Below are 23,776 nucleotides of genomic sequence, written 5' to 3'. Positions count from 1 at the left end.
ATCAAAAAACAGACACAATGAAGGCTAGTTTTCCACTATATAAAATATCGTCATTTTGCCAGGGTAATGGTGCAATATAATTGTAAATGAGAAGTAAAACGTTTGTTTCACAGCGCTCATAACACGCTGTGTGTCGGGGATCAAGTGCTCAAGAGGCACCACACCGAGACTACTGTGATCGAATGGCATTGTACAGTATTTATGACTCTGTTTTATTAACACACCAACATCTTGGCTGTTTCCCAAGTGCCAGGATCCTCGGCATCTCGACCACTTCGGACGTAATTCACGTCATCACAGCGCCGCCAAGTGGTTCCATTTCACCCAGACCACTCGCCCCCTCGCAGCGCCACTCCTCCGTTTGGCTCATTTACGAAGGGTACACCTGAGGATCCTCCGCTGCCTCGGAGAGCTGAAATTACCCATGATGCACTGCAACATTGTTTTTTTTTTGTTGTCTTCCGTTTTCTCCCAAAACTCAATTTTGTACTCACTATACAAAGTTTTGTTTCACGATTGTGCAAAAAATGTTTTATAATGACAAAATCATTGGTAAAAGTGTTGTGAGCAAATAAAGATGTAAAAATGAGGTTTATATAAAGTTCATCTTAATGAAAGGCCTAATAAATCCTAATAATTGAGAAACTAGGCCGATGCTTATTATTTTATTCAGGCCAAAATGTTCAAAGAGTTAGACATCCAACCAAAACGAAGTGGCCAAACGGAGGACGGGTCCTGGCAATTGGGAAACAGCCCGTAACTCAATTCATTTAATTCTACAAATAATACTGGTGTCGTTTTGAGAGTGAGTTTGATTTGAAGGAGCTACCTCTCCTCCCCACCCTGCCTTTGTAGTTTTTTTTTTTTTTGTGGGGAGAGGGGCACTCTTAAACATTTTTGCTTAGGGCACCAAAATGGCTGGCAGCGGCCCTGGCCTTCTATCTGTTATGATTTCAGCAGGAGATTCAGGTAAAGTTGCTGTTATTGCTTTTGTTTGTCAATGGAGCTCTCAACAGTTTGGAGACGGAAGTATTTATTTATTACATCACACTGAACAGCCGTATAGCGGAGGTAAGTATTGCACGATAGTAACTACGGAAACAGTGAAAATGCAGATTGTTTTTTCCACTTGTCTTGGTGTTTGTCGTATATTTCTGTTATTACTGGAACTTTCCACATGAAACAACAGTAGTCACATTTATTATGCTTTTTTTGTTGCATTTTCGTTGCTTTTTCATAACTTCTTTTCTCATATATTCATAGCTTTTTTGTTGCCTTTTCATGTTTGTCTCTTTTTTGTTTTCATTGCTTTTTCCTGGCTCTTTCGCCGCTTTTTTTGTCAAGTTTCTGTTGCATTTTTGTTGACAGCCTATAGGCCAGTGCAACACCTCATTTGAAAGCTCAGACCTTGCAGTTTCTGAAAATATTTGTAAGATCTGTGTGAGTAAAACACTGGCCCTCCATCTGAAATGATAAGATGAAAACCTGTCACAAACCCTTCCACACAGTCTGTAGATAAGCCTCTTCTGCCGACACTTCCTCACAGACTCTGGAGTGAATGCACATCCTCATAATGGCACGGACAGAGGCCTGATTGTAGACGTGCGCGGCGCTGTCCCCTCGTGCACGCCCTTGGCCCCTCGTGCACGCCCGCCCTGTGAGTGTGGGCTCAGTACCAGCTCGTGCCACTGTCCCGAGTCCCGTGGGCTAAACAGTGAAAATGGACGACAGACAAAGTGCAGCTTCAGTCTTCAGCCTCTTCATCCTCGCCCTGGTCCAGCACGGACTCGGCCAGAGAGGTGAGTAAGAGCGGGACTCAACCAGGACACAACTCGGACTCCACCGGGACAGAACTGGGACTCAACCGGGACAGAACTGGGACTCAACCGGGACAGAACTGGGACTCTACCGGAACAGAACTAGCATTGGACGGGACTGAAGCCGGACTATGCTAAGAACGAACCAAGACTAAAACAGGGCAAAGCTATAGGAGCAAAGCAGGCCTTCATGTGGTGGACCCAGCCAAGACTGGGTTATTCCTGAGTTAGCCCTAAACAGGACTAAACTGGGTGGCATGTAAGTCTTTCACCATCTTTTGGGAAGAGCGTGGCAGAAAAATCCGTCTCATTCTCCAGTGAATCAACATTAGTCAGACAATAGTAGGGATAGATTGCTTTGTGTGGCTCAGCTGTGAGTCTTGCCCGGATACCTCCTTGTTGGTCCCTTCCTTGTTTCCTGTAGCTCCTCTTGTGACGCCTCCACTGTGCTGCAGGTGTGGGGGGCTGTTGGTGCCTCTTTCAGAAGAAGAAATGTGTAGGTCTCAAATGTCTTTAGCTCATAAGCTAGCTGTTTACTTTTGACAAACCTAGGTCCTTCATGGCCAGTACGGACTCTCTGCAGAAAAAAACAAATCGACTGAACTTCACAAAAGCACAGCAAAGATGTACATAAGTATCCAGGTGGTCGCTGATCGCCATCATTCATTCTGTGAACAGCATTTGTAGTTTCTGTGTTCTGCACCGTTTTGCTGGATGCTTTTGGACACCTTTGCTGTGTTTTTGTGGCGGTTCAGTGGATTTTATTACTGCAGAGAGTCCGTAATAATTAGGTAGCTTACGTTAGCTTATCAGCTAGAGACACTGAAACACTGAAGAGGCACCAAGAGCCCCCACACCTGCAGCACAGGGGAGGCGTCACAAGAGGCGCGACAGGAAACAAACGAGGAGGTATCAGGGAAAGACTTGCAGCTAGGCCACCAATGCCTTCAATCCTACTGTTGTTCAGACTAATGTATGTCCACTGGAAAATAATATGGATAATAAATGGGTCTGCTCTTCCCAGAAGATGGTGAAAGACTGTTATGGAGCGGAGGGAGCTGTGCAGGAAAAAGAGGAAGGTGGAGGAGCTGACCAGTGCAGGACACCACGCTCTGAAACAGGCACAAACCCACTGTTTCAGAGGATCACTGAAGGCAGTACTCTGGTCTCCCCTACTTCCAAAAACATGCTGCTCAGGTTGGCCCACAGTGGCGGCTCAGGACTAACCCAACACCTGAACACATTTTAACATTCAAATGTCCACAAGTCTTCCTTGAAGACGATGGTTCCTCACTCTCCAATTTTCAGCTTTTAGCAATCACTCACTGCATCAGATGCTTTTTAATACCGCGTTCCAGCTGAAAGGAGTCACCCAAGCAGCAATTATCCAAGAAGCTCGTACCTATTTGCTAAGTTAAATCCAGGTGGACTTCAGGCGGTGTATATTTTATTTTCAACTACATAAATCTAACGTGATGCTGCTTGAGGTGTTGAAGATGTGTGTGCCAAGTGTCAGTACTTGGGAAGATGCTTTTCATCATTTGAAGAGTGGGGCTTACTATTGGATTATCGTCTTGAGAACCAAAACAAGTGTAAACCATCCATCCATCCATTTTCTTCCGCTTCATCCGGGGCCGGGTCGCGGGGGCAGCAGTCTCAACAGAGATGTCCAGACGTACAAGTGTAAAGATAAACCACTATTCAATCATGTCAAATGCTTATGTAGTTGTGAATAAACTAACATTAAAATTGTAATCAGCAAAAAAAAAGTTTTATTTGAACAGTGTGTTAGTTCAGAGACACAGAGAATTCACATTTAATTCCAACAAGGTTGGGCTGAGCCTAGGGCGTGCGTTGTGTTCCGCAGGTCCAGGTAGTTATCACTTGTTTGTTCCCTCATTGGTTTAGCCACTAACACAGGTTTAATCTTAGAGTCAAGAGTGGATGAGAGCCTTCACACACACCACTCCATGGCTCCATTGCTCCACGCTCGGTGGGTTGTGTTCTGGGTGTGGTGGGGTTAGGGTTCAACATACTGTAGAAATAAATCAGTGTTAAAGAAACATATTGGTTGAACCAGTATACTGTGGCATTGTCTTGGCTCTGTTTTTTTTTTATTTAATTACCACCACCACTCGTAGTGCCACATGAGTAGGTGTACCTGTACCTGTCAGGGTCCTGGTTCAGTCCTGGCTCTGTTCTGTCTTAGTCTGTATAGTTCCTCCTGGTCCAGTCCTGGTGTCTGAGAACAACACGGCGGATGTGGAGGTGGTGCAGATCGACACGAGTCCCAGTCCGGACCTGGTCCTGGACCTCCTCGTGAACCCGGATGACCTCTTCTATCTCCAGGGCAACGCCCTGATGGCCAAGCGCGGACTGGACTTTGAGGTGAGCGCAAGATATCACAAACTTATCATTATTACAAGACTAGATGACACAACATCCTACCAAGACTGGTTTGGGCCAAATACACACTAATTTAGAACACAGCGAAAAAACATGAGGTTTGCTGCTACATCACACAAACAAACAACATTTATCAAAACTAAATATTGAATGGACTTTCAGCGTCCTTGATCCAAAAGTGCGTCCTCTTCCTAAACCAGTCAAGCCAGCACAGGCCCAGATTGATACCAGTGTAAATGTTATTGGCACTGTAATATCAATCTGGCTCTTGCCAAGTTAGAACGTGCTTAACACCACAACTACAAACAATCATGTTTTCAAAGCCTGGGCATTTACAGATGTGTGTGTTCTGATACAGGCTCTGTCCAGTCCCACGCTGACCGTGTGGGTCCAGTGTAAAACCGACAACTACACGGTGAGTAAACTTTGAGAGACCATGTTTAAATATTCTCTGACTTTGGTCTTTAGTCCTGGTTCAGTCTGTGTGATGTTTTTCAGCTGAGTGAGTCGGTGGAGGTGTTGGTGGAGAACATTAATGACAACCCTCCGAACTTCGCCCAGACGCACTACAACCTGGACGTGAACGAGGTCAGTGACAAAAGAAAAGGTCAAGGAGAAAAGATGGCAGCCAAAAACCACATCTGTATATCCATTCGTCCATCTCCTACTGATCATTGTGGAGATGTGGTCACTAACCTGTAGTTGTGGCGTTGACTTGAGTATTATTTGTACTGAGAACTTATTACTTTACTATTATTCTGGGGCAGAGGCTCATAAATGTATAACTCACCTTGCTATGAGTCTGTTCATCCATTGAAAGAGTTGATGTGACTCACGTGGTGTTTCCTCAGCTCTCCACGGTGAACTCCAGCGTGGGTCTGATTGAAGCCACGGATGTGGACTCTGAGCCGCTCTTCTATCGACTGGAGCCGGCCACGGTAAAAAAACACACTGCTCCAGTAAACAGCGTAACACCATAAAACTAACTCCCTCCCCCCGTGCTGCGTTCAGGACAAATACTTCCGCCTGGAGAACATGACCAGCCCAAAGATCGTGGTCAAAAGTGTCATCGACTACGACACGGTCCAGAAGGTCTCACTGGTGCTCCACGTGCAGGTAAAACCACTTCTGCAAGGCTTGGCTCATAGGGCTGGGCCATGGTATAACGTTTGGACACCGTGTAAATGTTCATCTCACTCGAGACCAGGGTTGTCGAACTCATTTGGGTTCCTCGGCAGGTCGTGGCCCAAATATAATGTGGAAAAACATTTTCTAATAAATGAATAATAATGAGCTGTGATTTTAAAATAAAAGCCCGACAGGACTGTAATAAATAATAATAACAGCTTACACTTTACAAGCCAGTGTCATTCACTCCACACTCTGTGGTGGTAAACTGCTATTGTAGCCACAGCCGCCCTGGGGCAGACATTTACCACATGGCTGTAATGTGCGGTTTATATCCTGATTTCTTATTCTTATTATGTCAGTGCCCTCTACTGGAATTCTTTCCTTTTTTATGATTTCAGTTGACCGGAATGGTTGCATTCCCACATTGCCTTGCTAGATGCACCACCTTTGAAATAGCGAGCTCAACACCCCCCTCACCATGTAAACACAAACATGTGCAGAGATCACTAATGTTTGAAGAGGCAGAAGTGCAACAGTTAGCGGCTAACACAGTCAAAGTTTAGCATTATGACAGAAGTTTACAAAACATCTGACCACCGTGCTCTGATGCAGCTGAAATCCTTGTCAAATGTCTGTTTGTCAAATAATCCAATATCTAGAAGCAGCTGCCAGGTCTTTTACCTCCTTCTGTTACATGCACCAGGAACAGTGTGAGGCGTTCAAGGGTTGCAAGAAATAAAACATCTGCACTGTAAACTTAATTGTACATGGAAGTATTATGTCAAAAACATAGACTTCTATGAAAGCTTAGCTGCAGCTTAGCAAATTAATATAAGCATTACAATCTGCTACATATTTTATTTATTCTATAGATAAATGTGTATTGCACACAAGAATCCATCATCAGAGCAGCGCTTGTGAGGGGCTTGGATGAGGGGGGAAAGCCAGGTGAGGGCGGAGGCCAGGTGAGGGGGGAGCCCAGGTCAGTTGGGAAAATCAGGCCAGGCGAGGTTTTCATAAACTGTGTGTCTTCTGAAATGAACCTAAAGCCTGTGTTTCCCATGTGTTTCCCATGTGTTTCCCATGTGTTTCCCATGTGTTTCCCATGTGTTTCCCATGTGTTTCCCATGTGTTTCCCATGTGTTTCCCATGTGTTTCCCATGTGTTTCCCATGTGTTTCCCATGTGTTTCCCATGTGTGACCCTTCAGGACACGTTTAACGGCTCGGCCTCCAACAAGCCGTTCTTCACGTCAGTGGCGACCATCACCGTGAACATCCGCGACGTGGACAACCGGCCGCCGTGGTTCCAGCCGTGTGTCCGCACCACGCTGGGCCTCAGCAAACTGTGTGTGAGCTCCGGCTACAAGGGCCGCGTCAACCTCACGGAGAAGGAGGTAACTGCACCACGGCACTCCACTCACATATGGCCTCAGTGTTAGCGTGACAAAAACACCTCCTGCTGCCATATCGGAGAAAGTCATGTAATCCTTAAGATAATATTCCTTCCCTCTGTATGTGCACCTCAGAGTTTGGGTAGATCCTCTAATCTGATTTATCTTATCTAAACTGGGAACTAAACCTGGTCCAGAGCAGGTTAAAGCTAAGGGCATGTTTCCATGGAGATCTACACACGGCCTGCTCATGAACGCCTCATTTACACCGGGTATGTTTGGTCCACGGTCCGTTTTACGTACGTCAAATCAAGCATTCTAGTTTACACCGTGTCCATCAGTCTTTAATCCGTCATGTAATGCAGCCTTTTAATCACATGTAAATCAGTAATGCCAGGTTTATTTTCCGAGTTTAACATGCAGTATAGGAGTTTATATACATTTCCTAGATTATAACTTCATTTTTTAGGCAATGCTTAGTGTTAACGGGTTTACCTGCGTCTCAAGAAACATGACGGAGCTGCCGTTGGTCTGTCTGTGCCCTCTTCCTCCTCTCATCCGCTCAGGTACTCCTCTCGTCCTCGGTCGTCTGCTTGTCTGTTGTCCTCTGTCCTCCGATCATCCCCATCCTCATATCCAACGTCTGAAGCAAACGTGCCCTTGGCCCCCCGGAGTTTCCCCGGAGTTTCCCCGGACTTTCAGAACGTAGCGAGTCCATGTGAGAGAAAAAGAAAGGCGGGCCGTGCGGTGGGTCTCGGCGCAGTCACGGTGGAGAGACACGGCTTTAGCTTATTTTGGCTAACTATCTTCTGAGTCTCTTCAGAAGAGACTCGGGTCGCGGGCTAAACTTTTCCAGGAGATGTTGTTATGCTGTTCTGAAGTGGTGTTACGCTGTTTATCGTCCCACCGAAACATGGAGAAGCAGTTCTGCCTTGACGTCACTGTTAAAACTAGGCCATTATCCGGTGTTTTGCCCTTTTGTCGAGCACATGGCTCATTATGCAGCATAAACTAACTACTGCACAGTAGAAAAAAGCTATTGATGACGCTCCGCCGTCCGTCAAAAATAGAATCGATGCGTATTCTTGCCGTATAGCCGTAAACGGGACGGACACCTGACGGACAGGTGTATACCACCACGTTAGTTTATGTAGTGGTCATACCGCCTTTGCGATGCCCAATCCCGTCAGACCTTGGAAGCTAAGCAGGGAAGGGCCTGGTCGGTACTTGGATGGGAGACCGTTTAGTAACATCAGGAAGCCTAGCGAATGTAGTGAGTGAGTGAGTGGTTGGTGGTGGTCGGAGGGGCCGATCATATTAGTCCAGTGCTCCGGTCTCTGCACTGGCTTCCGGTCGCTCAGAGAATAAAATTTAAAATAGCTCTGCAGTGCTCTTCAAAGTTTAGCACCAAAGTATATCTCTGACATGTTAGAGCCGTTTGAACCGTCTCAGTTCTGGGAACCTCAGGGAGGGGCCTCCTGCTGGTCCCAGAGTCAGGATTAAACACGGTGATTCAGTTTTATGCAGCTAAAATCTTCCGGAAGATGTGAGACAGGCTTTTTTTAGCTGTGAATATGACACTGAAAGCACTTTATCTGCACTTTGCTTTTATTGTAATTAATTGATGATTACAGTGGTAGGAAAAAGTGAGTGCAACTTTTGGAATGTCTCACATTTCTGCCTAAACTGGTCATAAATGTGGTCTGATCTTTATTAAAATCATAAGAATGAGTGAACAGTGTCTGCTTAAAGGGAGTACGGAGTTTAAAAAGGTCAAAATTACCTATTTTCCTCCCCCTACATGTTCAACAGTGTCCTAAGGTGTTGAATGAGCCCAGACCTGTTCACCACAACTGCCTCTAAAATCCTGCACTGTCACTCGAAAAGTTGTTAATTCTGGTCCGAATTGCCGTCATGCACGAGCTTAAAGGAATAGGCCTATTCCTTTAATATAAAAGGTGCACTTACACGTATGACCTGAGGTGACAGTAGTGAGTATAAAATGGCTAACTTGCATCTAGCCCCTTTAAACTAATACCAGCCAAACATCTACATTTTATCATATTTTTATTGGCCATAACATGTAAAAATTGTCAGGACAGGGAGGAAAAAGTGAATGTAATGGTTTGGGTGGTATTAGTTTAAGGAGAAACTGTTCACTCATTCTTATGATTTTAAAGAAGATCAGATCACATTTTATGACCAATTTTGGCAGAAATGTAAGAAATTCCAAAGGGTTCACATACTTTTTCCTCCCACTGTATAATGATGTTTTATTGATTGATTTGATCTGCTTCTACTAGGTAAGTGTGAAGCACTTTGAATCGCCTTGTGTATGAACTGTGCTCTACAAATAAACTCGCCCTGACACAGTGTCATCTGCCCGTCACTAGGGAGAGCGCTAACCACAGTGTCACATATTCTCTTTCAAAGAAAAGAGACAATGTTTTGTGATGATGACAAAGTGTCTGTTGACCCCACAGGAGGGGCCTCTGGTCCTGGAGCCTGGGCCAGTGTTTGCCAAAGACGGGGACAGGAACCGCAGCGAGCAGATCAGCTACAGGATCCTCAAAGGTCTGTGTTCGGAGTCTCACTGTGAGCGTCAGAGCAGGCACATACCGACACTGTTCTTGTCCAGGGAACGAGGGGAACCTGTTCCAGATGGACGAGGACACAGGGAACATCACCATGACTAAAGCAGCTGACGTCCTGGGACCCATCACGCTCACAGTCATCGTGAGTCCATCCTAGAACACAAACACACCACCGGATTCTGTTCAATTTTAGAAGAGATATATATATATATATATATATATATATATATATATATATATATATATATATATATATATATATATATATATATATATATATGTCCACAAATAAGGCGTTTAAATATTGCACTGATTTGATATTTCTCCACAGATTTTTTGGGGAAATGTAACTTCAAAGCCCATTTTCTTAAATTGCATTGTCTGAGTTGAGCTCAGGACTAAACACAAAAATATTTAGCTCAAAACGAAGCTGTGGATTCTTGAGGTGGCATGGTGGCCTAATGTTCGGAGGGATGTATGGGGACATACAGAACGATGTAAAGTTTGCCAGCAATACAAGGCTGACAGCACCAGACCATCTGGTTTCATGCAGGCCACCGAGGTTCAAGGGCCAGGTGAAATCCTGGGAATCGACCTGATGGGGCCTTTCCCCAAAAGCAAGACAGGACATGTCTATCTGGCGGTAGTAGTAGACTATTTCTCCAAGTGGGTGGAACTGTTTCCCTTGAGAGATAGTAAGACTCAGAAGATCGTGAAGATATTGAGGTCTTCACTTGTTGGGGAGCACCTCAGTACCTGGTCTCAGACAGGGGCCCACAGTTCACTGCCGCGTTGTTGATGGAGCTGTTTAAAGGAATAGGCCACCGTTTTTACATACAAAGATATGTTCTTACCTCACTTTAGACGTGTTAATATATACCCGTCTGGTCTTTGTCCGTGCGCTCTGCCAGGCAAACGGAGCACATACGCAGCCTCTCCCACATGTCCTATAGCTCCAAAAAAGCTCACGATAGAAGCTACCAAGCTCTTCCACGTGTTCCCTATTTAAATAAAGTTATGTGAAGTGTTTTCATGCGAAGTATATTTACCCAGAAATGTAGCATGTCAATTTTATAAGCAAATAAAAAGGGGGACTATATTGTGAGGCGTAATGATACGAGGAGTAAAACGTCCGCGCAGTAACTCCTAAAGGTTATTGACGGAAGTGAGCGGGGGAAGTCTTTAGGAGTTACTACGCGGACGCTGTGCTCCTCGTATCATTACGCCTCACAATATAGTCCCCCTTTTTATTTGCTTATAAAATCGACATGCTACATTTCTGGGTAAATATACTTCGCATGAAAACACTTCACGTAACTTTATTTAAATAGGGAACACGTGGAAGAGCTTGGTAGCTTCTATCGTGAGCTTTTTTGGAGCTATGTGACATGTGGGAGAGGCTGCGTATGTGCTCCGTTTGCGTGACAGAGCGCACGGACAAAGACCAGACGGGGATATATTAACTCGACTAAAGTGAGCTAAGAACATATCTTAGTATGTAAAAACGGTGGCCTATTCCTTTAAGACATGAGGCGTGGTCCAAAAGCTCACGACCAGCTATCATCCACAAACAAACCTCACCGAGCGATTCAACTGAAGTTCAGGTTCGCCATAAATACGGCACAACAGGAGACCACAGGGATAACTCCAGCTGAACTTGCACTGGCCAGCAACGATTGTAAGGAAACTAGGGCCCCTCAACTATGCACTGAGGTAGGTAAATACACCTAGTCAACAGGACACAATTAACGTTGTTTACCTAAAGAAGTATTATGGGTTTTGACTCCTATAGCCTCCAGCTGGAGAGGGGTGTATGTAGCACAGACAACATAAGGTTTATGTTTGATATTATTTTTATTATAAATTAATCCTGTGTGTATTTTCTGTTTTTATTTACCTGCCCAGCTGATTGCCCCGGCAGCTGTGGCAGGCGCGCTAAATGTATATCCTCATGCATATGTGTGCGCGCCCTCGCTCCCAGTCACACGGCACAGTGAAAGGTGCTCACTAGACGGACGATCGAGGGGATCAGGCCTCACTGCAAGGACTAAAGCCCAGGTTTGAAGCTGTGACCCAACTCTGAAGGACTTCGAGTTTCTGGACACTGCTCAACAGGACCGGGTTTTCTTTTTTGGGGACCAAGAGACAGTATAAAGAGGGACCTACCTTGGATACAAGTTGGATACCAACCCCAACGCCGGGAGGTGCTAAAAAGGCTCTTAAAGTGTGCACGCCACGGATTAATCAACTCTTGACGAACATTAAAGGGGCGGTACCTGATTTTTGAGGGCTGTGTATGATTTGTGCAATCACAAAATACTGTCTATGTCCTATTTTTATTTCTATTTTGTCCGATTTAGTCCTGGTTTACGCACAACTTTAATAATAACATTGTAAAACAATCACAACATCCCCAAATTTTGCACTTGCACTGAGTGGGAGTGTTACAATTTAATCAATCCAGCGTGTCATTCTAAACTAAACCTTTCCGTGGCTCCATCGTTACAGCATCTCTGTAACTTTTCCTAAATACATTACATCACCTCACCAGAGTTGTGTATGTTTCCACAGTCTACGAACCTTATGATTTTGACTGCATGCTCCTCTGCTACACCGCGAGCCACAGTCCACAAGGAGAAAACAAAACACAGCAGAGTTAGCCTCCATTCTGTCGGACTGACAGTGAAAGTCCAGTCACTGACAGTTTTTCTGCTTTAGTCCCGTGCAGTCTGAAGAACATAGTAAATTCACCTCTGCAGTGTTACTGCTTATTTTCCAAAACATTCACTGCGCATGTGCTATCTACAGTCTTGCTGTGGCTGTGGTAGCGTCACAGTGCCTCACTCAGGCCTGGTGGAAGAACCGCAGCGGTTTTACACACATGACTGGCTTCATGTGGACGCACACACAGATTTTTAACTAAACACATTTCACCTGTCTATGTCCACGTCTCAGATTTTGTCGCTTCAAATATTGACAGTTTCTACATGAAAACATTAGAAAGAAAACTACAACATCTTCTCATTTTTGTGAGTCATCATCAACAGTAAAGGCTTGTGTCTTCGTCAGGCGTCCCAGGTGCTGAACAGGGACCAGTTCGCGGTGGCGCAGGTGGTGTTCGAGGTGATGAAGAAGAGCCGCAGTCCGCCGCGCTTCGAGAGGGAACGGTTTGAAGGCTTCATCTACAGCAACTCTGTCCCGGAGAGCCTGGTGCTGAGGGACCGCGGCTCCAACCGGCCGTTCAGGGTCCGGGCGCGGGACGAGGACTTCGGCACGGTAATGAGAACGGGGTTAGACCAGGCTACCTGTTAGTCTTCGACCTTATTCAGACGGTACTTAAAGAAGAGCTAAGTCAATCAATCAACCAATGGTTTTGTATTGCCTAATATCACAACAGGAGTTGCTTCATAGGGCTGCACCGAACAATAAGGCAATAAAACAGAGCAGTAAATAAGACAATGTAAAGTTCAGGCGAATTAAGTATCCAGACATAAAGTCCAATAAGCGTCGGCAGCAGGTGGCGGCGTGGGAGTCCCCCGTCCTTAGACTCTCCAGCATGGCAAGGAAAACCTCAAAAACCCAGAGGGAGAAAAGAGATACCTTGGGAAGAACCATAGAAGGAGAGATCCACTCCCATGGACGGACAGGCTATAGAGACCCAAGGCCTAAGTGACTTGTTTACCTCAATAAATCCTTTCCGTAGCCCCTCTGGGGATAATACAAGTGTTGATGGGATGATTGAGGGGGTCTTTAATCTCCCCCTGGTATCTCTGGCCAGAAAACCACAATTGCAACTTCCCCGCCTCTGGGTCGGAGCCACCAATGCACACTAATGGAATCACAAAGAGGAAGCTAGCAGGCTGACGGGCAAAGCTAACTGCGGGCTCGCACCACTTAAACAGTATTTACAGCCAATTTTGAGTGGAAAAAATAATCTCCATTGTGTAATTGAATGTACAGTATCCCAATGTCCCTTTGTCTTTTCTGTCAGCGTAGTATTTACTTTCACGGACAATTAATAGGAAAAAAACGCAAACTGCTAAAAAGCCTGGCTCCAAAAAGCTTTTCTTTTTTTTAAAAATGCTATGACCCATGTGACAACCCTGGGTTAGGCATCACATTTTAACCACTGGTGTTTGTACATTAGAAATAAAAAGTGGAAGCCAAAATCTGTGATTGCTCTGGAGCTCTGTGGAGGCTCGTAGCCGGTCCACCCGCCCTCCCACCTTTTTGTCCTTTTAAGAATTAGGCTTCGTAGGAGGCTACTTTTTGACTATGTCTTTGAAAGGCACTACAGTATAAATAAAAAAGTTGATTTTTTTTTTTATAATATAGGACATTTAAGCAGATTAATAACTAATAACTAGTTTATTGAAAAGCTGAGGTTCAAAATTCCTCTGGGCAAATATTTGTATCTAATATGGCACAAAAAAAACATTCAAACCTGGTTCTATCCATTAATTATCGCTGAAAATGTAGGCAAATTTGGCCATTTCACCTGCATATTTATGGCAGTAATCTACATCAAACGTTTCATCTTCGTATCTTACGTATGTTTCTCATTTTAAGCCTTGTTTAATTGTTCCTCCAGTTCGTACACATGCGCTCCAATGAAAGCTGAATATTCTCTGGTTTTCAGGGCATAAACCCAGACGTGAAGTACGAGGTGCAGTACAGCAGTTATGTGAACGTGACCACTGACGGGTTTGTGATTCTGAAGAGAGTGGTCAAAACCGAGTCCTTCGCGCTCCAGGTTGGGAACCACATTAGATAATAACAATAATGCATGATTTACCTTTAATGGAAACCTGTTGCCTTGTTCTGCAGCTGCGAGCGGTGGACAGCAGCACTGGGGAGTTCGGGACGGCAGCTCTGTCAGTGCAGGTGATTCCAGGTAAAACGCTAAGCTCATCTCAGAGTCAGAGCAGATCAAATCCATTCATTGAATGTGAAAATGGGAAGGATTGTGTTGGGATTTTGCACCTTTTGGTCATGACCACTTTGTCACCCTGGTAGAATAATTGCCTCCCTCAGTTATGGTCAAATTGAGAATGTTCACTCACGAACATTCCAAGTCAGACGGAAAATCTCACAAAACCTTTTGAGATCAAACATGACTTCAGAGTAAACAAACATGGTGGTTGAAGAAGAGGCAGTGGCGAAAGTTTGTAATTTGTTTTTACCGTGAAAAAACATTCTCGTGCACAATGACAACCGTTTTCATTTTGGATTCCCAACTGTGCTTCCTCACCGCTTTCTGATTGTCTCAGTCAACAGGCTGGGGCTCGCTTCTCCTCGGGGATCACCACACCAGGGGATATCGAGCCAAAACAATCCAACATGTTGAATAGCTATTACCTTAATCAGAGTGTCCTTAAGATTGTCGGACAGGGAGAATCAGGGCAAAAACATTATTCTGCCGTGTGAACCAGGCTTTAGGCAATTACGCAAGGACTCTGACAATTTGGGAACAACCGAGATGAGATCCCTTGGTCCCGGAATCTGACCCCTCTGGCCACTGACTGCACCTGGAAATCCAGTGCCTAGAAGTAACGAATAGAACTGGTGACAAAGTGCAGCCCTGAGTCCAGCCCCAGATTTGATTGATCTCCAAGGGAAACTATCTTGTCACCTCACTTCCTCTGTCACCATGTGGTCAATGCCCCAGACAAGAATAAAGACTCATTTACTATTACTTTTACCATCATCAGTAGACTAAAACCAACCAGTCTCACGACGGTCTAAACTCAGCTCACGTTCCCCATTGGTGGGTGAACGGCTCGTGATGAGCACTACTTTGTGAATGTACTTTTCATTGACAATGACAATTGCAGTATTCTGTGAACCAGCTCCTGCTGCCGTCACAGTGACAGCCCTCGACAAGCTCTGCTCCTCCTCTTTCAGTGACTGAAACACTTCCTGTTGTCATTTTAGCGGTGGCAATCCCCTCTCCGACCAGTGGGGGGTACCGTCCCGGGGACATGGCCCTGCTGGGTTTGGTGATGGCGGCTCTTCTTCTGCTGTGCCTCATTGTCATCGGGTTCCTCCTCTCCAGACTCCTGACGGGCAAAGAGCTGCAGTTCTGCCAGGTCAGAGCACGAGCGGTGTGACAATATAATGATTTTCCGATATATTGCGGGACAATGCGATTGTTTTTATTCCAATATCGACACTTTTGATGACGTGATGCATATTAATGAGGCTGCAGTGCTGCACAGTTTTCAGTCAATAGAGGACAATAATCAATAATGATCCAGAATTCAGTCAGAGGGCAGCACTACAGTTAAGCATTTGGTCCGAACACTGTGACACATATACATGACTTTTAATGATAGTTTTTATAATTAGAAATAAGATTAATTTGTGGGTGATTTATTCCTTTTGAAACAGGCCCGTGGTTTCTTTTTTATTTGAATGTAAATGACAACATGCCGTTGACAGATCAATGACCCATTTTCAGTAAGTTAGGGCTAATTCATTCACTTATTTACAAATTATTCATCATAAATCCTGAATAATATGTAGTATGTTTAAAAAAAGATTAAAAATAGTATGTTTCTTCAAAAATTGTGATATATTTTTGTGAAATATGTCACGATTTTGGCAGTTATCGGTTATCGTTATCGTGATCCATGTATTGCATACTGAATCGTGAGGTACCCAGAGGTTCCCGCCCCCATTTAACACTGGTTCAGTCTAGGTTTAGATTTGGATTTAACTTCTTAAACCCTCACCTGAACCGAGCACATTTTCTCCTGTTCGGCTTTAACCAAATCTAAAATTTCTTGAAAGAAGCATCAAAATAGCGATAAAAACGAGGATGGGGCATTGGGCAAATCTCCTTGGACCAATGGATTTTTTATTTCTGTACTTGCTTTTGATAGTTAATAATGAATAATTTTGAAACCAGTAGTACCTAAACTTTATTTTCGATGCCAGACTGGTAATCGTTTATGCTGATGCTGATGCGGTCTCTATGTTTCCGTGTCCCTGTTCTGTGTGCGTCCAGTGCCCCTGTTTCTCGGGCCCCCGTTCCCACTCCCACAGAGACTCCCTTCAGTTCACCAACGATGGCTTCCAGACCGAGGCGGACTCCAAGGGGCGCTGGGCGGGCGTGTTCCCCCGGGGCAAGGTGCTCCCACTGGGCAGGCGCAGCCCCAAGCCCTGCTCCACCTGTGGGACCTTTAGTAACCACATCAGCCGTACCAGCCCCATGTCGCGGCGCTGCCGGGAGCACAGGTCAGTCCACTCTCTTTTGGACAAGTCTCCATGGCAATCAAAACAACAACATACACTGATGATGAAAACAAAGAAACAATCAGATAAAGAGGAGCACTCTCTTACACGTAAAAGTGTGTTTTCAAATGAGACTTTAGGCAAGACACGGCAGGTGTATTGGCAGTGGTCGATGTGCAGAGTGACATTTTAGTTTTCATGTCAGAGTATTTAAAAAGACAAACCTCACGTTTTGTCGCTCGTAATAACACACGTGTCCTGCGCAAGGTGCTCAAGATGACGCTGAAATATATATTTTTTGCGCGACACCCATTGTGAAAGAGAGGAGAAATGTTTACTACATCTCCACTTTAGTCGCTCTTACAGATGCTATCCTTTACAGCAGGCGTCTCAGACATGCGGCCCTGGAGCCAAATGCGGCCCGCGAGGTATTTTTTTGTGGCCCGCGAGAAGATTTCTTATTTATGTTATGTGCGGCCCGCCGGTAAATTGCATTGAACACATTAGAACTACATTTCCCATGAGACACCGCGCGGTAGCGCCAATGCCGCTCTTCACTCCAAGGACTAGCATAGCACAAAGAAACGGACTAAAAGCAGCGGACTGAGAGAGAGGAGCTTCTGAAACAGGTGGGAGACTGTCAGAACGCGAGGGAGAAACTTTAGTTGTTCAATTAACATGTGCAAGAAAAGTTACAGAAGCAGCATGACAAAAAGCACTTTTACCATATTTACCTTTATGACTTTGCAAAGTGAACACTTTTTGTACTGTGTTTAAAAGCGTCACAACAGTAAAGTGAGGAGCCTTTTCTCTCCATCTCTCTCTCGGAGAAACATTGTGTGCTCTGAGAAGCACATCATGTTAAATCATTTTAGCTTTATTAAGGACACATGTGCGACCACATGATAAATTAAAAATAGAGAATATGGAAATGTATAAAAAATACTGCAAATAATTACAGCAAATTCCATCCATCCATCCATCCAGAGTTTTGACGGAGCTATGATCGAGCTATGATCGAGCTATGATCGAGTTATGATAGAGCTATGATCGAGTTATGATAGAGTTATGATAGAGTTATGATAGAGCTATGATAGAGTTATGATAGAGTTATGATAGAGTTATAACGGAGTTATGACAGAGTTATGACGGAGCTATGATCGAGCTATGATCGAGCTATGATCGAGCTATGATAGAGTTATGATAGAGTTTTGATAGAGCTATGATAGAGTTATGATAGAGTTATGACAGGGTTATGATAGAGTTATGATACAACTATGATAGAGCTATGATAGAGTTTTGATAGAGCTATGATAGAGTTATGATAGTGTTATGATAGAGTTATGATAGGGTTATGATAGAGTTATGACGGAGTTATGATAGAGTTATGACAGAGTTATGACAGAGTTATGATAGAGTTATGACAGAGTTATGATAGAGTTATGATAGAGTGATGACAGAGTTATGACAGTGTTATGATAGAGTTATGACAGAGTTATGACAGAGTTATGACAGAGTTATGATAGAGTTATGATAGAGTTATGATAGAGTTATGACCGAGCTATGACAGAGTTATGACAGAGTTATGATAGAGTTATGATAGAGTCATGACAGAGTTATGACAGAGTTATGACAGAGTTATGACAGAGTTATGATAGAGTTATGATAGAGCTATGACAGAGTTATGATAGAGCTATGACAGAGTTATGATAGAGTTATGATAGAGCTATGACAGAGTTATGATAGAGCTATGACAGAGTTATGACAGAGTTATGATGGAGTTATGACAGAGTTATGACAGAGTTATGATAGAGTTATGATAGAGTTATGACAGAGTTATGACAGTGTTATGATAGAGTTATGACAGAGTTATGATAGAGTTATGATAGAGTTATGATAGAGCTATGACAGAGTTATGATAGAGCTATGACAGAGTTATGACAGAGTTATGATAGAGTTATGACAGAGTTATGATAGAGTTATGATAGAGTTATGATAGAGTTATGATAGAGTTATGATAGAGCTATGACAGAGTTATGACAGAGTTATGATAGAGTTATGATAGAGTTATGATAGAGTTATGATAGAGCTATGACAGAGTTATGATAGAGCTATGACAGAGTTATGACAGAGTTATGATAGAGTTATGACAGAGTTATGATAGAGTGATGATAGAGTTATGACAGAGTTATGATAGAGTTATGATAGAGTTATGATAGAGCTATGATAGAGCTATGACAGAGTTATGATAGAGTTATGATAGAGTTATGATAGAGTTATGATAGAGTTATGATAGAGTTATGATAGAGCTATGACAGAGTTATGATAGAGCTATGACAGAGTTATGACAGAGTTATGATAGAGTTATGACAGAGTTATGACAGAGTTATGATAGAGTTATGACAGAGTTATGACAGAGTTATGACAGAGTTATGATAGAGTTATGACAGAGTTATGACAGAGTTATGACAGAGTTATGATAGAGTTATGATAGAGTTATGACAGAGTTATGACAGAGTTATGACCAAGCTATGATCGAGCTATGATAGAGTTATGATAGAGTTATGATAGAGTTATATGAGAGTGATGATAGAGCTATGATAGAGTTATGATAGAGTTATGATAGTTATGATAGAGCTGTGACAGTTATGACTGAGCTATGATCGAGCTATGATCGAGCTATGATCGAGCTATGATAGAGTTATGATAGAGCTATGATAGAGTTATATGAGAGTGATGATAGAGCTATGATAGAGTTATGATAGAGCTATGACAGAGTTATGATAGAGCTATGACAGAGTTATGACAGAGTTATGACAGAGTTATGATCGAGCTATGATCGAGCTATGATAGAGTTATGATAGAGCTATGATAGAGTTATATGAGAGTGATGATAGAGCTATGACAGAGTTATGATAGAGTTATGATAGAGTTATGATAGAGCTGTGACAGAGTTATGACTGAGCTATGATCGAGCTATGATAGAGCTATGATAGGGTTATGACAGAGTTATGATAGAGCTATGACGGAGCTATGACAGAGTTATGATCGAGCTATGATCGAGCTATGACAGAGTTATGACTGAGCTATGATCGAGCTATGATCGAGTTTTGATAGTTATGATAGAGTTATGACAGAGCTATGATAGAGTTATGACAGAGTTATGATAGAGTTATGATAGAGTTATGATCAAGCTATGACAGAGTTATGATAGAGTTTTAACGGAGTTGTGACAGAGTTATGATGGAGCTATGATGGAGTTATGATAGAGTTTTGATAGAGTTATGATCGAGCTATGATCGAGCTATGATAGAGTTTTGATAGAGCTATGACAGAGTTATGATAGAGTTATGATAGAGTTATGATGGAGCTATGACAGAGTTATGATAGAGTTATGATAGAGTTATGATCGAGCTATGATATAGTTATGATAGAGTTTTGATAGAGCTATGATGGAGCTATGATAGGGTTATGACAGAGTTATGACAGTTATGATAGAGCAATGACAGAGCTATGATAGAGTTATGATAGAGTTATGATAGAGCTGTGACAGAGTTATGACTGAGCTATGATCGAGCTATGATCGAGCTATGATAGAGTTATGATAGAGTTATGATAGAGTTATGATAGAGCTATGATAGAGTTATGATAGAGCTATGATAGAGTTATGATAGAGTTATGACAGAGCTATGATGGAGTTATGATAGAGCTATGATAGAGTTATGATAGAGCTATGACAGAGTTATGATAGAGTTATGATCGAGCTATGACGGAGTTATGATAGAGTTATGACGGAGTTATGATAGAGTTATGATAGAGTTATGATAGAGCTATGACAGAGTTATGATAGAGTTATGACAGAGCTATGATAGAGTTATGATAGAGCTATGATAGAGTTATGATCGAGTTATGATCGAGCTATGACAGAGTTATGACTGAGCTATGATCGAGCTATGACGGAGTTATGATAGAGTTATGACAGAGTTATGATAGAGTTATGATAGAGCTATGACAGAGTTATGATAGAGCTATGACAGAGTTATGACTGAGCTATGATCGAGCTATGACGGAGTTATGATAGAGTTATGACGGAGTTATGATAGAGTTATGATCGAGCTATGATAGAGTTATGATAGAGTTATGACGGAGTTATGATAGAGTTATGATAGAGTTATGATAGAGCTATGATAGAGTTATGATAGAGTTATGATCGAGCTATGACAGAGTTATGACTGAGCTATGATCGAGCTATGACGGAGTTATGATAGAGTTATGACAGAGTTATGATAGAGTTATGATAGAGCTATGACAGAGTTATGATAGAGCTATGACAGAGTTATGACTGAGCTATGATCGAGCTATGACGGAGTTATGATAGAGTTATGACGGAGTTATGATAGAGTTATGATCGAGCTATGATAGAGTTATGATAGAGTTATGACGGAGTTATGATAGAGTTATGATCGAGCTATGATAGAGTTATGATAGAGTTTTGATAGAGTTGTGATAGAGCTGTGATAGAGTTATGACAGAGTTATGATAGTTATGATAGAGTTATGACAGAGTTATGATAGAGTTATGATAGAATTATGATACAGTTATGATCGAGCTCTGATAGAGTTTTGTTAGAGCTATGACAGAGTAATGATAGAGTTTTAACGGAGTTGTGACAGAGTTATGATGGAGCTATGATCGAGCTATGATATAGTTATGATAGAGTTTTGATAGAGCTATGACAGAGTTATGATAGTTATGATAGAGCAATGACAGAGTTATGATAGAACTATGACAGAGTTATGATAGAGTTATGATAGAGTTATGACTGAGCTATGATCGAGCTATGATCGAGTTTTGATAGAGTTATGATAGAGTTATGATAGAGCTATGATCGAGCTATGATATAGTTATGACAGAGTTATGATAGAGTTATGATAGAGCTATGACAGAGTTATGATAGAGTTATGATAGAGTTATGATAGAGTTATGATAGAGTTATGATAGAGTTATGACAGAGTTATGACTGAGCTATGATAGAGCTATGACAGAGTTATGATAGAGTTATGATAGAGCTATGACAGAGTTATGATAGAGTTATGATAGAGTTATGATAGAGTTATGACAGAGTTATGACTGAGCTATGATCGAGCTATGATCGAGTTTTGATAGTTATGACGGAGTTATGATAGAGTTATGATAGAGCTATGACAGAGTTATGACTGAGCTATGATCGAGCTATGACAGAGTTATGATAGTTATGATAGAGCAATGACAGAGTTATGATAGAACTATGACAGAGTTATGATAGAGTTATGATAGAGTTATGATAGAGCTATGACAGAGTTATGATAGAGTTATGATAGAGCTATGACAGAGTTATGACTGAGCTATGATCGAGCTATGATAGAGTTTTGATAGAGTTTTGATAGAGTTATGATAGAGTGATGATCGACCCCTGCTTTACAGTCTTGGACTTTTTTCAAAGGGATTTTTTTATATCTTATTCCCAGCCTCATTTATTAAGCTTTGGGGAAAAAAAATCATGTAAGTCTGGGTCTGATCTCAGTGGCCGCGATACATCGGTTGAATTTCAATCTATCATTCAGCGAGCGGGGGAGGCGGGGCTTGTAGGTAACGTCAAGCAATTGCACCTCTTCAATCCGTTCTGGCTCGGCTCTCAAATATCCAGAAATTAAAACTGAAGCTTTGGAATGAGTTATTATAGAGTTATGATGGAGTTATGATGTCTGCTTCACTCAGTCGGACACATTACATACCGCATGAGCTCTCCATCGTCTCCACGCCACAACTTTATGTTTGGATTGTTCAATATGACCATAAAAATGAATAACTTAGGCTCACCATTATATAAGCCGCTGGGTTCAAAGCTTGTAAAAAGTAGCAGTCATATCTCGGTCACTGCCTTCCGTGCTACACGTGGATACCAAACATGACAGTGTTTGTGAATGAATATGCGTGGGAAAGATGGAGGGTTGTGTATAAATCTCCTGAGAGGAAGGAGTAATGTCCCAGTGAAACTAGAGTCTAACCTGTGCCTCTAATAAGCAGATGTGGATATAAAATAACCCCCTAAATGATAAAATGCTGTTTGTAGGAACGGCTCTGACCCCGGCCTGACCCGCCCCAAGAGGAAGGAGGGCCAGAAGTCCGTGTGGTTCAAAGAGAGCGAGGACTCGTCCGAAATCGAGGTGGAGATCATCCCGGACACCTCCATCCTGGACGAGCCGGAGGAGACGCCGGAGGCGGAGGAGCCTAAACAGGAAGAGGAGCCGGTGCGGGACCCCAAAGCCCCGCAAAGAGACGACTCAGAGACAGAGAAGAAGTCGGAGGAATGATGAAAGTGACTTTACCTTCCAAAATACAAAGAGTTTTAACACGGTTATTTATTACATAATTACTGTAAATGTATTTTTGATAATGTTTTGTTTGTATGGTTTATTTATTGATTGAAATTACTTTTTACTTCCAAATGTAACTAACTGTAAAAAGAGGTTGGTGTGAAAAGTTAATATCTGTACATTTCTTTGTATTGAATCAGGGAAAATGAAAAGTCTTTATGAAATGACTGTAGTGTTGAGGCCAGACATCATTGTTCTTCATTTTAGCTTTACATTCATGTCCACCTCATTCCTGGGGCGGCTCCTGTTGAAACCATGAGATTGTGGAAGTCGCTCTCAGCCTTTGGTTTCCAGGAGTTTCCAGGGTGAGTTTTGTTTCACATAGAGGTTTATTTCAACATTTCCTAATCGATCGTCCTCTGTAACATTTGAAAAGACGTCCTCGTGCAGTTCAGGAACATGTTTCGCTGTTCACGATTGAATTAAAAACCCGGGACATTTGTGGCTCTGGAACGTGCAGTGTTTGGAACATGCTCCTGGACTAAAGCTGGGCTGACACTGTGACATTTTGGGGCGATTTTGAACAACTACATGTACAGTGTACTTGAGTAACTGTTTGAAGTAATTGTACTTTTGCAAGTAGTTTTTTCATACAGTTTTACTTCTGTTATATACGTGCATATATAATTTTAATAAAGAGGCGAGAGACCGGAGCAACTTCGAGCATTGTGTGTTAGCTTCTTTGCATTACAACACTGAACTACCGGCACTGGCGTACGTAAGGGGTTGAGGGACAATCTTCAATATGTCAAAAGGTAATACATAAAAACTGCTATTTGAGTAA

The 23,776-nt window shown here is 42.7% G+C and overlaps 1 protein-coding gene across 1 annotated transcript; it reads left to right on the top strand.

Moving 5' to 3' along the window:
• Nucleotides 1–1,657: 1,657 nt before the first annotated feature.
• On the top strand, nt 1,658–23,175 carry cdhr5a (cadherin-related family member 5a). Its single transcript, XM_079554907.1, has 15 exons — nt 1,658–1,799; nt 4,027–4,205; nt 4,582–4,638; nt 4,722–4,811; nt 5,075–5,161; nt 5,235–5,339; nt 6,564–6,749; nt 9,230–9,320; nt 9,385–9,482; nt 12,410–12,616; nt 13,980–14,093; nt 14,168–14,234; nt 15,275–15,429; nt 16,350–16,579; nt 22,689–23,175. Exons 1-15 carry the CDS (start codon nt 1,721–1,723, stop codon nt 22,927–22,929), a joined length of 1,986 nt encoding a protein of 661 aa, XP_079411033.1. The 5' UTR covers nt 1,658–1,720; the 3' UTR covers nt 22,930–23,175.
• The last annotated feature ends 601 nt before the right edge of the window (nt 23,176–23,776 follow it).

Source organism: Gobius niger, assembly GCF_951799975.1.
Source record: "Gobius niger genome assembly, chromosome: 4".
Classification (NCBI taxonomy): domain Eukaryota; kingdom Metazoa; phylum Chordata; class Actinopteri; order Gobiiformes; family Gobiidae; genus Gobius; species Gobius niger.
This window is presented reverse-complemented; position numbering and strand designations above follow the sequence as displayed.